The sequence below is a fragment of the Fusarium oxysporum genome, genomic scaffold (assembly GCF_000149955.1).
Source record: "Fusarium oxysporum f. sp. lycopersici 4287 supercont2.62 genomic scaffold, whole genome shotgun sequence".
NCBI lineage: Eukaryota > Fungi > Ascomycota > Sordariomycetes > Hypocreales > Nectriaceae > Fusarium > Fusarium oxysporum.
Genome location: NW_017264862.1, coordinates 74,329 through 88,572, shown reverse-complemented (window position 1 = coordinate 88,572; position 14,244 = coordinate 74,329). Strand labels below are relative to the sequence as shown.

The 14,244-nt window shown below is 46.1% G+C and overlaps 5 protein-coding genes across 5 annotated transcripts; 1 reads left to right on the top strand and 4 right to left on the bottom strand.

Annotated features, from left to right (window-relative positions):
* Nucleotides 1–18: 18 nt before the first annotated feature.
* Nucleotides 19–432, bottom strand: FOXG_17559 (uncharacterized protein; the record flags this gene model as incomplete). Its single annotated transcript, XM_018397565.1, has 1 exon — nt 19–432. A coding segment is annotated over one exon (414 nt), but the record flags the coding sequence as incomplete, so codon positions are not given.
* Nucleotides 433–2,477: 2,045 nt separating this feature from the next.
* Nucleotides 2,478–3,136, top strand: FOXG_17558 (uncharacterized protein; the record flags this gene model as incomplete). Its single annotated transcript, XM_018397564.1, has 2 exons — nt 2,478–2,755; nt 2,812–3,136. 2 exons carry the CDS (start codon nt 2,478–2,480, stop codon nt 3,134–3,136), a joined length of 603 nt encoding a protein of 200 aa, XP_018258740.1.
* A 1,673-nt stretch (nt 3,137–4,809) lies between these two features.
* On the bottom strand, nt 4,810–7,345 carry FOXG_17557 (uncharacterized protein). The gene is made up of 3 exons (XM_018397563.1): nt 7,033–7,345; nt 6,102–6,983; nt 4,810–6,048 (listed from the first exon to the last, which is right to left on the bottom strand). Exons 1-3 carry the CDS (start codon nt 7,281–7,283, stop codon nt 4,995–4,997), a joined length of 2,187 nt encoding a protein of 728 aa, XP_018258739.1. The 5' UTR covers nt 7,284–7,345; the 3' UTR covers nt 4,810–4,994.
* A 1,907-nt stretch (nt 7,346–9,252) lies between these two features.
* FOXG_17556 (uncharacterized protein) lies at nt 9,253–10,863 on the bottom strand (the record flags this gene model as incomplete). Its single annotated transcript, XM_018397562.1, has 1 exon — nt 9,253–10,863. One exon carries the CDS (start codon nt 10,861–10,863, stop codon nt 9,253–9,255), a length of 1,611 nt encoding a protein of 536 aa, XP_018258738.1.
* Nucleotides 10,864–11,956: 1,093 nt separating this feature from the next.
* Nucleotides 11,957–13,624, bottom strand: FOXG_17555 (uncharacterized protein; the record flags this gene model as incomplete). The annotated part of the gene is made up of 3 exons (XM_018397561.1): nt 11,957–12,869; nt 12,934–13,134; nt 13,206–13,624. The coding sequence occupies 3 exons, from the start codon at nt 13,622–13,624 to the stop codon at nt 11,957–11,959; spliced, it is 1,533 nt and encodes a 510-aa protein (XP_018258737.1).
* Between the last annotated feature and the right edge of the window lie 620 nt (nt 13,625–14,244).

Below are 14,244 nucleotides of genomic sequence, written 5' to 3'. Positions count from 1 at the left end.
ATTCCCAAGGCCAATGACGTTGAACAAAGCATCTGCCGCTGTGTGTGCGGGCATACAGATCACACTAGCTTCCTTTGATGATACACCAGCTGGGATTTTGTAGAGCAGCTCAGACCTCGCGACAACCAAGTCCTGATGGGTTCCGTGCGAGGATGGCATTGAGGTCACGACGGGTGAGATGCCAAAAACGGCGTCTCCGACTTGAAAGGGCGAGTCGGGGCCCGTCTGCTCCACAGTACCGGACATCTCGAACCCGGTGATGAAAGAACTGAGTCCCATGTAGAAGAAGTTATAGTCGCAGGGGTTGATGGCGGAATAATCGACGCGGACGAGGCATTGAGAGCCTTCAACCATATACTTCTCCGTCACTGGCTGAACGAGGAGCTTGCCCTCGGCGGACAGAAAAATAGACTTGGATGTTTGGGCAGACATGATGGTTGTTGATTAGATGGTATTATTTGTTGAACTATAATGATTGAGAATGATGGTAGATAGACGAGATAAATGTGAAGGCAGTCTATTTGTATTTCACGGCTGTGGTACTCTGTGTTGATGGAGTCTACCAGGAAGGCCATCTTTTCACCGCGTTCGAGCAGACGGTACCGGTTACCTCCCAGCGGTCCGATCCATATGCCGAAGATGTTCAATCTTCCGCCCATTTTTGTCAGCATCGGACGTAAACGCACCGGAGATTGTCGGCCGAGACGGGAGTTAGGCCCCGGCCATCACCAGCGGAATTAACGGCCGAGAAAGTGTGGGGAAGGCTCATCCTGGCCAATAACAACAAATGAAGTGTCCCCTATCCTATACTACGGACTGAGAGGACGACAATGCTTTCTCTTAACGTGTTCCTTATTTTTAGCTATAGATACTTGCCATAGGTCCACAAAAGCTCGTGCTTGTGACAGGTGCCAACACCGGTCTCGGTTTCCAAATTGTCAAGGCTGCGGCTCCGATAAAAGGTATGGGGTCTTGGTGGATGTATACAAGTCTATTACGCCCGGTAGGCCAACGTCCAATGGGCTCTGAAGCCAAAGATACATGCCCTTCGCTAGTTATTGCCTTACCATACGATTATCGCCTTGTTCCTTCTAGTCTAGTTGTTGCTCTTCTTCTTGGTCCTCCTTGGTGTTAATAGAAAGAGGTTAACTTTAAGCTTATTTCCTCCAAGTATTCAAATTCCTATCTTTAGTAGCTAAATTAATACCTACTATTAACTATTTAAAGGCATTTGTAGTTATTAGTTAGTATTGATAAAATATTACTTGGTTAGTAGTATTCCTATTATCTCTATTCTAGGTGACCTATAATAATTATAAATCGGATTATAGCTTATATTATATCTATATTTAGCATCTATTCCTAGCTGTCTAATGTTGCCTTACCTCTCAGATAAAAGGAGAGGTTGCCGCGCTTCTCATTTGTACATTATAGCATCTTATGCACAGAAGATAAAATGCTCCATCGTTTCTTTTGCTCTCCCGGACGGACATTCAACAGGACGGAGCGAAATTTTGGTATGCATTAGGTGGCCCTGGATAATAGTTACAAAATGCCTAGATTGTTTTATCGGCAGTAGCACCTAAACACCGAAACTACTACTTTGTCTGCTAGAGAACTTAAAAGCGAGATTAGTTACTAAGCGAAATCATGTTTTCATATTATTAAACCATTAAACAAATTTCTTCATGGAAGCTACGTATCTCATTAGTCGATTCAAAGCTATGTCACCTTATGTGGGATATTGTACAGCTAATTTGCTGATAGCACTAGCTGCGATGGCGGCTTAGAATAACCTAAGAGAGAGTATGTTAAAGTACCTTTACGAGACCGTGCCGAACCGTGTTAACTCTGTGGTTGCTGCAGAAGGCTTGTATACAAAGTACTGGAGTCGTTGTAACTGACCATATTAGGTCGATATTACATTTTATATGCGGCATCATAACACACGCTTATTCCGGCTAGACCAATCACTCCGGTACCTGCAGTTGGACTATACTTCTCCCCCACCCCGATATAGTTAGTAGCAGCTCGGACTTGAATCAAAACCGAGACCGAGCATGATAATTGGGAGCTGACTCAGGACTCGGCAGATGCTAACACAGTAAGGCGTAAATTGGAAATGAGCAAATATGAGATTGGTAAGCATGAAAGGATGGCCGTAGCTCTGAAAAGACTGTTGCATACGAGAGGCACTGCGTATAAATATTCATAAACCGCATCCTCCAGAGTTTCACATTAAACACATACTCATCACAATTAGACCTCCTACATACCTTCTTTTACTCGCAGTCGAAATCTTCAATTATGAGAATTTGGGCTCCGATAACCCTTCCTTCGCGATGTCCATCTAGGGGCACTCGTCGGTTAGTTCAAAGACACATCTCAACGTGAAGAAATATGCCGCAAGAATCGACGAGCTGTTCCAAAACATCACCATCGAGCTGTTTCCACAGAGTACAACCCCCGATCCTAACATGGCCGACACAAGCAGACTATGGCAGCAGCTGTTCTCAGAATTTACTGTTAATTCTCAAGAGGATGCACTCAACCAAACTCGCTGCGCTGATATCACAGTCGTATTCGCCAGAGGAACTAATGAAGGAGGCAATGTTGGCGCTGTAGCCGGCCCACCTTTCCTTGAAGCACTCCGTGAAAAGGCAGCCTCACTGAGTGTTGCTATGCAAGGGGTTGAATACGCTGCAAATGTGACAGGCTTCGCGCTTGGAGGTGATCCCAACGGTAGCTTCCGAATGTACGTTGATTCCATGTCGTGGAGTTCCCATTTTCGCTAATGATACCACTTCTTAGGGCCTTTGATATTGCTGCAGTAGCTGTCAAATGTCCAAAGACCAAGATCTCAATCTCGGGGTTCTCGCAGGGAGCACAATTGGCGCACAATGCTGCCAAGTACCTACCCTCAGTCATACTAGAGAGGGTCAGCTCGGCGGTCACCTTTGGCGATCCGCTTCAACCATCACCTCTGAAAGGGTTAGAAGATAGATCTTTGGTCATCTGCAATTCTGGGGATGACATCTGCGCCAAGGGTAGTAAAGTGACCCTGCCTCATTTTGCTTACCCCGGAAGGGTTTATGAGGCGGCGGATTATGTCTTGAAGAAAGCCAAAATTTACTAAAGGTTCGAACACTGGGGTCTTTGGATCCAAATAACACGGTTAGAATCTTCTCCAATTTTCTCTTCTGTATCTGCTCTTTTTGGAAACCAGTTACTCGGCGTGATTACATACATAAAGATTTAAGACTTCAATCTTTTGTCACATGACGATTTAGTTCCAGAGATTTATTATGCCACGTGAACTAGTTCCTATGAAGTTGGGGTGCATGTGCATACCTGGATAAAGCGATTGATGTTGTGGGACTCATGAAGCTAAGTTACAATTCAAGACGAACGGCAAGGCTGCCGGCTTTATTAGCCCGTTTCACCGTGAGTTAGTGTTAGGGTTACTGTTAAGAAAACTACTCAGCAGACCGGGTGCGGGGTAACATACCGCTTCAAAGGTGCAGCGAATTAGTGACCTGGACCTTAACGATGATTCGCTTGCCTCGACAGGACTAGTGTCTCTGCTCTAGGCGGCATCAAAAGGTGCTGCCACTTAGCAGACCGATAATCCCGAAAAAGAAGGCAGATACAGGCTTGCATGAGTATATAATGTTCTCTGTGGGCGCTTTCCTGGGTTTACTCCTTGATTTCCCCTTTATTCTTGACTTGAATATATCTTTGACTAAATCTTTGATAATGGCGAACACCCCTTCAGCTCTACCAGTCTGCATAGCATTGGATAAGCCGTCGCCGGCGCCCTAAACGCCCCTGAAGAAACCAAGAATCGAAACCTATTCATTCACGACACCGCCTTGGTCAAGGTGTTGCGTGGAATCTAAGCCCAGCCTCGTGCTTGTACTAATTGCATTCAATTTGTAGTTACTAGCGTCCCTCATCAGCGGAAAACCTGTTCCACAGATGTTTCTTCATTTGGCGGAAGAATGCGAGCCAGTCGGTGATAATCCCACTTCAAACCACCCACTGTTCCTGTCGATTCAGTTCTGCTCCATCATGAGTAGCCTCGTAGATAGAGATGTGTCCACCAAACAGACCTCCCAGTATTCACAGGCTCAGCTCCTTGCTTCAGCAATCGCCAGTGATCAGGGCCTCGAAGCTTGGGCTGTCTCCCTACATTCATCATGGGCGTATCAAACATTCCGCAATGAACCACATCATGTGTCTGGTAGTCCTTGGTTTACCTGAACGTGGAACTACTGTTGGCTTAGTCGCATACTTGCCAACAAAATAATTTTATACGGCCTCAATGCTGGGTCGCTCTTATTTCAGGCAATGAACCCCACCCTGATCGATAAATATAAGTTACAAGACAGTCGATTCACCTCTGTGATCTCCGAATTATCCAAAGAGATCTATATCAGCCTTCCTGCTATGTTTGATTTCAACCGTAGACGTCCAGCCTCAATGCCTCTGTCTTTGGATGTCTTCTTCGTTGTTACGATATTCCAATCCTTGGTGGTGTAACAGGCAGATCCGCTGTCCTGCGAAATTGGCCGTCCTCGGCGTCAGAGAAGCCAGAGGAGAAGTTTGTTATCTTCAAGGATATTATAATAAGGAATCTGTTTTAAATACCAAATTCCTGTGGACTTATGGCGTCTAAACGTTGAGTTGCTATTAGGCCTTGCGGAGAAAGAAAAATCTAGATTTCAGCCATTAGTGAAAAAATACATTTTGAGAGTGGTGAAGTTGCAGTTGTTTTGACAATTATATCGCGATGTCTTCATTTTCCCAAGAAGGTATTGTCATCTGCGCATTTCAGGTACTACATTAAGCTGAGTTAAGGATTATAGTAACTCTTTTACCTCTCAGTGACGTTGATAGAGATGCAGTGACTTCATCATTTACTCCATAGCAACGTTGATGTATTAAAGCAAGTTTAATGTAAGTATTCACATAGAAAAGAAATAATTTAATGTCTAGAGAAGGGCAGGTGCGAGGGCAGCCAGAACAGCAAAAAGACTAGCAACCTGCTTGCCGGCGCCGCTAACAACCATGGGAGCGCTAGTAGGCTCGCCCCCAGGTGCGGGCTCACCGTGTGAGCCACTGTCCATAGACGTGCCAGTGGGCTTGCTGCCAGGTACGGACTCGACGTGGGAGTCACCGCCGTTGGACTCATGGGAACCATTGGGCTTGGAGTTGGATTCACCGCCGTAGGGTCCGGTGCAGCCATCTCCAATGCACCCAGGGGCATTGCCCTTTGAGCCATTGTCGTTCGAGCCCTTGCTCTGATCGCCAGAGCCGTAGCCACCGTTTGAACCACTGTTTGAACCTCCATGGGGCATGCCAGGCTGGGAGCTGCCACCGTGATCACTGCTACCACCTCCGTTCTGGCCCTTGTTGTTCTTAGGGTAGACAAGAGGGCACTTGGGTCCCTCACAGGCAGGAATCTCCTCGGGCTTGCAGTTCTCAGGTGTACCCCAAGAATTATCCCAAGGCTTGTAAATGACCTCTCCACTGGAGCATTTCTCGCAGTCTGCTGGGACATAGAAGTTCTTGTGGTTCCACCAATCGTGGCATTCCTGAGACTTGTACACAGTCTTTCCAGAGCAGCTGCCTCCTAAGCAGAAGTAGGGAACATATTGGAAGCCGCCCTGGCAGTCACACACTTCAGGGACATAGATCCACTGCTCGTCACAGTCGCTGCAGTCGGCCTCAACAAAGATGTATACTACGCGCTCGGGAGCGGTAGTGACGGGTACAGCAACTGTAGTGGTGAAAGTAGTGACGAAAGTTGACTGATCAGTTACGGCTCGAGTAACTTCGCTGGTGACAACATCAGTTTGAGCGCGAGCAGCAACATTAAACATGAGAAGGCGATCGGAAGGAACGGCCTGGCGACGGTGCATCCTGCGACGTTGAGAATCACCACCACAGAACTGAGAGCCATCACCGGGGCACTCAATGTCGCAGGAATCTAGCTCAACACGGGCGGTTTCGTCGCCATCAATCTCATCGCCACAGTAGCAGTCACTAGAAATGTCAGTAATTGCGGACAAAATCAGAAAGGGGAATATAAGACTTGCGTGTCATAGACACCAAAGTAGGCTCGACCTTGGCAGAGAGTAGAGCACTGATCCAGATCCATAGAGACATCAGATTGAGCAAGCTCGAAAGTAGGGAAGCCATCAGTAGACCCGACACAGCCAAAGAGGGCGAAAGCATCAATGAAGTCAGGGAAGCCAGCGGAAGAGGTAGCAGTTGGAGCGGAAGATTGATCCTGGGTGCCAGTTGCGGTTCCAGTGGGGAAGATAGTCTCGCCGTTCGAGTTCGTGGTGAAGCCAGCAGAGTTCGTGCTGGGAGGCATAACAGTCTCTCCCTCAGAATTGGTAGTAAATCCTTCAGAGTTAGTACCAGGAAGGGCAACAGTGGTGGAAGGAATAACAGTCTCTCCCTCAGAATTGGTAGTAAATCCTTCAGAGTTAGTACTAGGCAGGGTAGCAGTGTTGGAAGGAATAACAGTCTCGCCCTCGGAGTTTGTTGTAGCACCCTCAGAGTTAGTGTCAGTAACACCTGGCGTCTCAGTACCCGTTGGGAGAGGCGCAATAGGTGTGGTCTCTGCATCTTCTCCAGCTTGCTCAACAGAGAGATGAGAAACAACATCCTCAACAGCATCAGAGCCACAAGTCAGGAAGTATTGGATATCAGGGCGACCTTCGGCGTTAAGCCTGACGGGGTTGCTTCTCTGTCCAACCTCTGATCCGCCAGTGTCGGTCATTACTTGGTTGTAGATTCTTTGGCCATCCAACTGAACTTCGAGGCTGCATCCTTCAAACGCTTGACGCTTACGGCCTCCGCGAGGAGGCCTAACGAGGATACTGAAGATGACAAAGACACGACGGCCTGCGAAGGCGGCCAGGAATGGCACGAGTCTGAACGTAGCAACTCCATTTCGGATGAAGAGAGAGCTAAAGTCTGTCAGTGCCTTATGCTATGTAGTTGCTAAGATATACTTACACTGCTGCTGAACCATCAAGTGCAGTAGTGTAACTAGCACCTGCACCAAGCTGGGCCGTTCCAAGAGAGACAGGGGCAGTAGACGGAGCAGAGCTACCAGTCGTAGTAGCACTCGTATCAAGTGAACTAGGAACAGAGGAAGAAGTCGTAGTGGCAGGAATACTAGTGTTTGTAAATCTCTTGAAATTCTGGTGGAACTGCCCGAATGCACTCGAGGCACATGCCGCGAGGAGGAATGAGGAAAAACGCATGGTGAACGAGTGGCTGCCAAAGAATGGCCTAAACTAAGAAATGAATGACAGAATGATGATATCGAATTGGTAATGGTAACCAAGTTCATGAAATATTTATATGCGTCGGGTAGTGAAGTGAGCTGAAGGGATAATTTGCTTGGCATGAATCATTTCAAGAGACCTAATCTCCTTGCATTCTTGAGTAATCTTCTAAGACATCTACGAGGTAATTGCATCTGAGTCCACAGTAATCCAATCAGTTTGACCTATAAGCAATTATAGAATAGCTTAGAATAATAAACAAAGAGAGAACAGTGATTCAAGCTGGAAAGGCTGCCAAGCCAGATAGTTTAGTTGTGTTTAGCAGTAAAAGCTGCAGTAGGCATTATTGAGATAACCATATGTCCATACATTTCCAACACTACACATGTAACATCTTGAAGGGAGCTGGTATATTCGTGTTCACTCCGATCCAATCAGCATCGTCTGTTGGCCCGATTTGCTGGTGCGCGAAATGTTGCCACAATTCCTCTAGAAATACAGAGGAGTGTCGTCCAATCACTCATCCCTTAGAGTTTCACTTCCAACTTCACAAAAACTCCACAAAGGGAGAACTGACGCCTTGTAAGACAAAATAAATGTTTATCGCCGATGCATCCAATGAATGTCAAGATTTTATCCATTCATGTGGGTTCAATTGAGCATGAGTGCTTATTAGAACATCGACGTGTGTCGTACAGGCTGAGTTCGTGTGAGCATATAGATGCATCCAGAGAGAGGTCCTAACTACAATTAACATATTTGCACTGTAGAGACAAAAGCTGAGAAACAGGCATGCGAGCCCACCAGCTCAATGTCTTTCCCCCCCTGATTGAGATGGCACATGTGCCAAGCCCAAGCTTGAGACAGATGTCTGGGCATGTGATGATCTAGATGCGCGATAACCCTCGATTACCCCACATTTATTAAATAATGTCGAGGCCATGTTCCAAAACGCCTCAGGCGTTCGTCTTGCCCATATTCAAATGGTTACGGTCGCTTGTCTAAGCCGTGTGATTTCATTAAACTGCTTCAACACCTGGTTTGTTCCTGACACAACATCTGGAATTGTTTTCTAAATCTACAAAGCATTCTCTCAACAATGCATTGTCATTTAGAACTTGAATAAATAGAGAACCATGTGAGGGAGACTCAATCCATTGTATATTTCAATTTCAGCCCAAGTTGTCTTCACGCAGCTGGAACCGACAGCTTCGACAGGCTAATAATATACTTAGCAGCCGGCGTAGGGCAAAAAGGACACGTATACAGAATAGAGGGAGTATGACAATATAGGGAGGTCAGGTTCTAATTGATTAGATAGATGTAGATATGTAGGCAGTGGCCGAATCATCGAGAAGCAGTAGTCCAGAAACCTAGGGTTTGGCGCTGTAGTGTTTGCGGTAAGACCAGGCATATGTAAGAACCTGTTAGGAGGGTATTATAATTCTAATTTATTTTAAGAAGCTTGAGATATTTATTGCATTTGCTTATTCATTGCGTTTACTTAGTATATGTTAATCATACTTTGTTAGCTGTTTAAAAAATACTAGCTTATATGCATCCTTATAAATAACCCTTAAATTAAAGTTATACTAAAAAAAGGTTAGTATTATAAGAGAAGCTAGGATATAAGATTTTATAAGTAAGTAATATGTATTTAGACTGTGAATTAAAGTAGGAAAGATAAATCGCCAGGTATAAATATCTCAGAATAGAGTGGAGATAGAACTATGCCCAAGAGCTAAACCGGTATATGCCACAAAGAAGAACATACAGTCATCAAGTATTGGAGAGTAGGGCTTCCAAGACGAAGGAATAGATCTGTATCATACTATACTTTCGTGCTTATCTCCACAGGGCTTGCTTCGGCCATGAATCCAGAATAAACCTATTTCTTCATATCTCCAGTATTGTTACCCGATAAAAGCTGAATAAAACCATCTATCTATCTCACCTTCCCCGCATCTCCCTGTCGGCTGACTCCTGATATCTCCCTCATAAAACGGTCCATATCCCGCGTTCTCGTTCTCTCCTCCTCTTTGATCGTCCATTTTGTCTTATTTCTAAGCTGAGTGGACTGGTACGGGCGGGTCGCCATCCAATCGGACCACTTTTGGATCACCGCAATGGCTTCTGTAGATGGAATTTCGAACCATTCTAGGTGCTGCTTTAGGCAACCGTGGCAATAGATCATGATTCTTCGATGGTCCAGCTCCGCGTGACATAAAGCCTCAACACGACGGGCATTTGGAATGGCAGCAGCCGTACTTAAAGAAATGGGGTACAGGGCTTTGGAGGCCCTATTGCAATCGAAGTCCCACTCCTGAAGGCGTTCCTCCACGAAACGAGTCGTGTACCCAATCTTCACAAATCCTGGGTTTCCTTCAACCTTATACATATAAACTTGCCCATCTCTCTGGTCCATGTCGTGTAGCTCTCTCAGAATTTCGCCTTTGACCATGTCATATGAAGACTTAGAGTCAGCAACTCTGTCGCTCCTCGCGATTATCTCGAAGGGGGAGGTATTGTATTTGGTTGGCCAATATGTGCTCAAATCTCGATCGAAGTTGGGAATCAACAGCCTTCCACTTCTCAAGACAAGTTCATCGCTCCTGCTGGTCGAGGGGCTCTCGGGGGACCCTTGTCTGTTTGGAGCTCCGGAAGGGCCTCTGGTCTTCTCGGGTATACTGCTTTCGGCCAACTTTACAGAGTGCTCCTCTAGGATCTCCGCAATGCTCAACTTCCACGATGCCACCTTTTGCAAGGGTTGCTTGTTTATGTGCTGAGGACAGTAAATATTGGTCTCAAGAACTTTCAGGAGACCTTCAAGATAGGAGCCATTTCGATAGACATGTGGATTAACAATGTCGTCAATCGTTAGCATACAATTATACACCCGCTGCCCGCCAATCCTATGCTTACAGCGCGACCCTACACTATCCACTATTCCTATGCACTGGGCAGACTTTAGACTCAGGGCTTTTCGGATTCCCTTTTCAACCGCTTTGGCAGGGTCGGTAATGCTTGCTTCTCCGACGGGAAATATCTTGATCCAGGCTTCGATTCGCTCCTTTTTCGAAACACTACTAGTATGGTGTTTGCAATGCACAAGCTTAGCAAGCTTATCCAGCGTAACTTCGAGTTCCATAGATGATTGCGTGAGAGCAATGATCGACTCGAGCTGAGAAGTGACCCCGGCTCTGTTCGATACCGGTGTCCAACTTCGACAAGGTCTATTTGCTTTCGTAAGAGCCCCGCATAGGTTATCGTCGAGACCCAGACTAGTCCTCAGTGTCGTAGCGTTGAACCTTGCCTCTATCGGCTGCTTCTCATGAGCCGTCAATGCTGAGGATTGTCGAGGAGGGGTTGTTGGAGGGCTGGGAAGAGATGAGACGGCTCCAGCCGGACAGGTTTCGTCTCTAGACACTCTCGGGGCTTGGTCTGGCGAGTTCGGAGGACTTGAATCTGGGATGGACTTCGAGTTCAATTTCTGGGGCTTGGGGGAACTGGCAAGGTTGGTAGCCGTCTCGCTTTTCTCATTGTTCCGTAAGGACATGATTGGGGCGAAGAGTACGAGCAGCTGGCAGAAAGTGCCTACTAGTGGGTGAGGTTGATATAAAAATAAAGCATAAAGATGTCTCCTTTGTACAGGACTTGGACTATCGGAGCCAGATAGGTCGTGAGGAGGCGGATTGTCGTTGAGACGGCAATTTGGCAATACTCTGAGCGCCCTCCACGCGATCTTGTGTCACTTGTATCAAATGATTAAACATTTGAAACGGGTGGTAAGCCAGACTCTTTTGTCTCTCTGTGTTTGTATGTATTCAACCCCGCTTTTCACACCACATCATTTCCATTTCAACGAATCAACAAGGTGGATTGATCAGTCGAAAGTAGAATGAGGCCAGCCATGCGTGGAGACCAGTTGCAGCAGCCGAGCCAATAAAATTACGGCGATATTTCAGTGTTCGTCGAATCGATCATTGTGGAAAATTGAATATAAGCTACGAACATTTACCAACTAACCAGACGCGAAGGCTGCTTCCAATAAATAAGATATCCTTTCATGTTCACGATAACTTTGATGAGAATTGAAAGGTAATCTAAATTTTAAGAGCGTTGTAGTTTACCTATTTAAAAACCCTAAGTATTATGAGTTTATTATAAATAAGTAAATAGTTATAAGAATTATTACTATCCATATTATATAGGTTGGGGAGATTAAGTAATTAATACCTTCCGTCGTATTCAGTATGTCTATAGTATTATTAAAATTGCAGGTTCTTATTCTTAGCAATATAAAATGCAGAAAAAGGACATAAATAACCCCAGAGCACAAGAGGGTTCCGCTTTATATGCTGGATAGATGATAACTTAAATTTGCAATTAGCCCACTAAGCGCATTATGCACAAAGCCCCAGCAAGGATCTTTGCTTATCGTATGGGAATTGCTATAACCGAATTACTGTTGTCTTATGCATATACACTTATACGCTGCAAAACTATAAAACTATATCTTTACCTTCTAGTGAAAAAGTACCTTGCTAGGGGAAACAGTAAACAACTCCAAGGAGCTAATACGTAACAAGGGGTTAAATTATGCCCTTTACAGTAGTTATAACACTATCTATATCTACATCTTTTGCACTTTAGCCAGCGCTATCACTCTGCAATAATGCATCTATCCACTCATCACTTAGTCCATCTACTAATATCATATCATCCGCATCAGTGAAGTCAATCGCTGTGGGTTTAATCTCTTCGCGGGAAGCAACCTGGTCTAGGACACGTCTGTCACTGCCGGCGATCTTTTCTGCCCAAATTCTCCGAGAAGGATCCAATGACGTCGGTGAGTATGCCTCATCAGGTGCCTCATCGAGGCAGGATTGGGGAAGGTCGAGCTTCTGCATTAAAATATCGCTGAAGCTTTCACGCAGGCCTTCTGGGTGCAGGCAGCCCGAATCAGTTCCGCCAACTTCCAGCTGTGCTGCTGGCTCATCCCCATACGACATAGACGGTGTCCTTTGTTTAATGTTTCGTCGAGCCGAAGCTGAAGACACCGGTGGGGTCCATTTCAGCGACGGCTTCTCAGCTTGAAATTGTCGAGTCTTGCTAGAGCCAGGCGGTATTTGGTATTCATTGAACGGGGCGACCATGTCTGTTTCGGGCAAAGGTCCCCCCCAGGAGATGACATTGTCGAGCTTTTTGATGAGGCGAACATAGAGTCTCGGTCTTGTGTCTAACAGTTCGCGCCAGTTGCCGATCTGCATTTCTTCTTCCTGAGCAAGGAGAATTGGTGACTCTTGGCTTTCTTGGAGACTTTCAGTAAGGCTGTTATTTACAGCTTTAACAGCTTGTAGTATGTACTCAAGCTCATCTCTAAAGTGCAGTCCTAAACACTTTATAATCTTTCGCGCCCAATTTGGGTTACGGGAACATTGTACCCCAACGTCTTGCAGGCTCAACGATGGCGAAGACACGTTAGGGGAGGATGGACCATTGTATAGATGGCCTTTGGTGTTTAGGAGATGCACAAACAGTGGAAGTGCTGTACAGAATATCCTGTGGGTAGATTTATTAGCTTTGCTCATTAATTGGGGTCGTGAATGAGTTGCGACCCGCTTACATGATAGGTGGAACCCTGGATAGGTGTTGCTGCCGCAATGATTCTGAAAGCCGATCCGTCAAGTTGAGGATACAATTTGCAAGATCGTCTTTTTGATTACGGAAAGAAACCTGCTCGTGCAGCATGTAGGATGAGTATGTTGCAGGAGGATTCGCAGTGAGGTGCAACAGTTCGCTTTGATAGAGCACCAACATGGCAGTCCTATTGCCACACTTTAGTTACCATAAGCCGTATCAAAGGCCTGACTTGACCTTATATAGGTAGTTACTTACTCGTAATGGAGGTGCATCATGCTTACTAGGAGCTCTATAGGGTCATGTTGTGAGCCCCTATGTTCTGTTCCATCGTCGAGGCTAACAGGCGAGCCCAACGCGGAGTCACGTCCAGAGATGAGGAGTATCAAACTGTCATTATACCATGTTTTCAGGTCGTTCTTGCAATCACGAGACTCGTATCCCTCTCCTCCAAGCGCCGACGCAGTTCCACAAGTGGCCATGCCTCCTTGCGGGTAGACCAGAGCCAGAACTCTTCTCAAGATGCTGATGAGAGCGGACATCTGTTCCTGGGCTTCAATAAATCGCTGCTTTGCTTCGACACCATAGACTCGAGACCGTCCTATCTCATGTGACAAATCGGCTCGAGAGAGCACAAGGCAATCTCTTTCTGCTTCAACCATACCGGGAGGCATCATGAGCGGCCGACGGGTGTACAAGCTGTGAATACAGTCGCTGAGGATGCAACATCCCCACAGTCGCCTAAGATTGCCCTGGCTGAAGTGACTTTTGACTGATGTCGAAACCTTGGCCTGGTAAATAGCATCCTGAGAATGATGAATTGCCCGACCAAGCCATTTAGTGCTCGGTCTATTGGTTCTTGAGTTTTTTTGTGAGGTCCAGTGTGCAAGCAAAAGAGATACTTGGGCAAGGACGACTGGTGATGACTCAGTCTCTTGGTCGTAGAGAAGCTAAAAGCATAAGTTAGCATATAAAATGAAGCCTGAGCGACGTCGAGTGTTGAACTCACCTGGGTCTTCCGAAGGAAACTGTCACAGATCAAAGACTTGGTCTGAGAAACAAAGTCCTTGGTGAGCAGGTTCTCGGCGTTACCCAAAAGACCGACAATACCCTTGATCGAATCCTTGGTAAGCAGTGGTGCAAGCGCATCGAGAAGACCCTTGAGATCAATCTTGCCGAGGCTGGTCAAGAGCGGGCTGGCGTTGGAGATGAGCTTCTTGGTGTCCGACACGAAATCCTTGGTCAAGAGACTCTCAGCGTTACCCAACAATCCAACGATACCCTTGATGGAGTCCTT

Bases quoted from the DNA above. Each gene is read 5' to 3' on its own strand.
- FOXG_17557 (XM_018397563.1), bottom strand. From the start codon at position 7,283: ATGCGTTTTTCCTCATTCCTCCTCGCGGCATGTGCCTCGAGTGCATTC. The intron at 6,984-7,032 runs GTAAGTATATCT...GACAGACTTTAG, and splicing joins CTTGATGGTTCAGCAGCAGT to CTCTCTCTTCATCCGAAATG. The intron at 6,049-6,101 runs GCAAGTCTTATA...TGACATTTCTAG, and splicing joins TACTTTGGTGTCTATGACAC to TGACTGCTACTGTGGCGATG.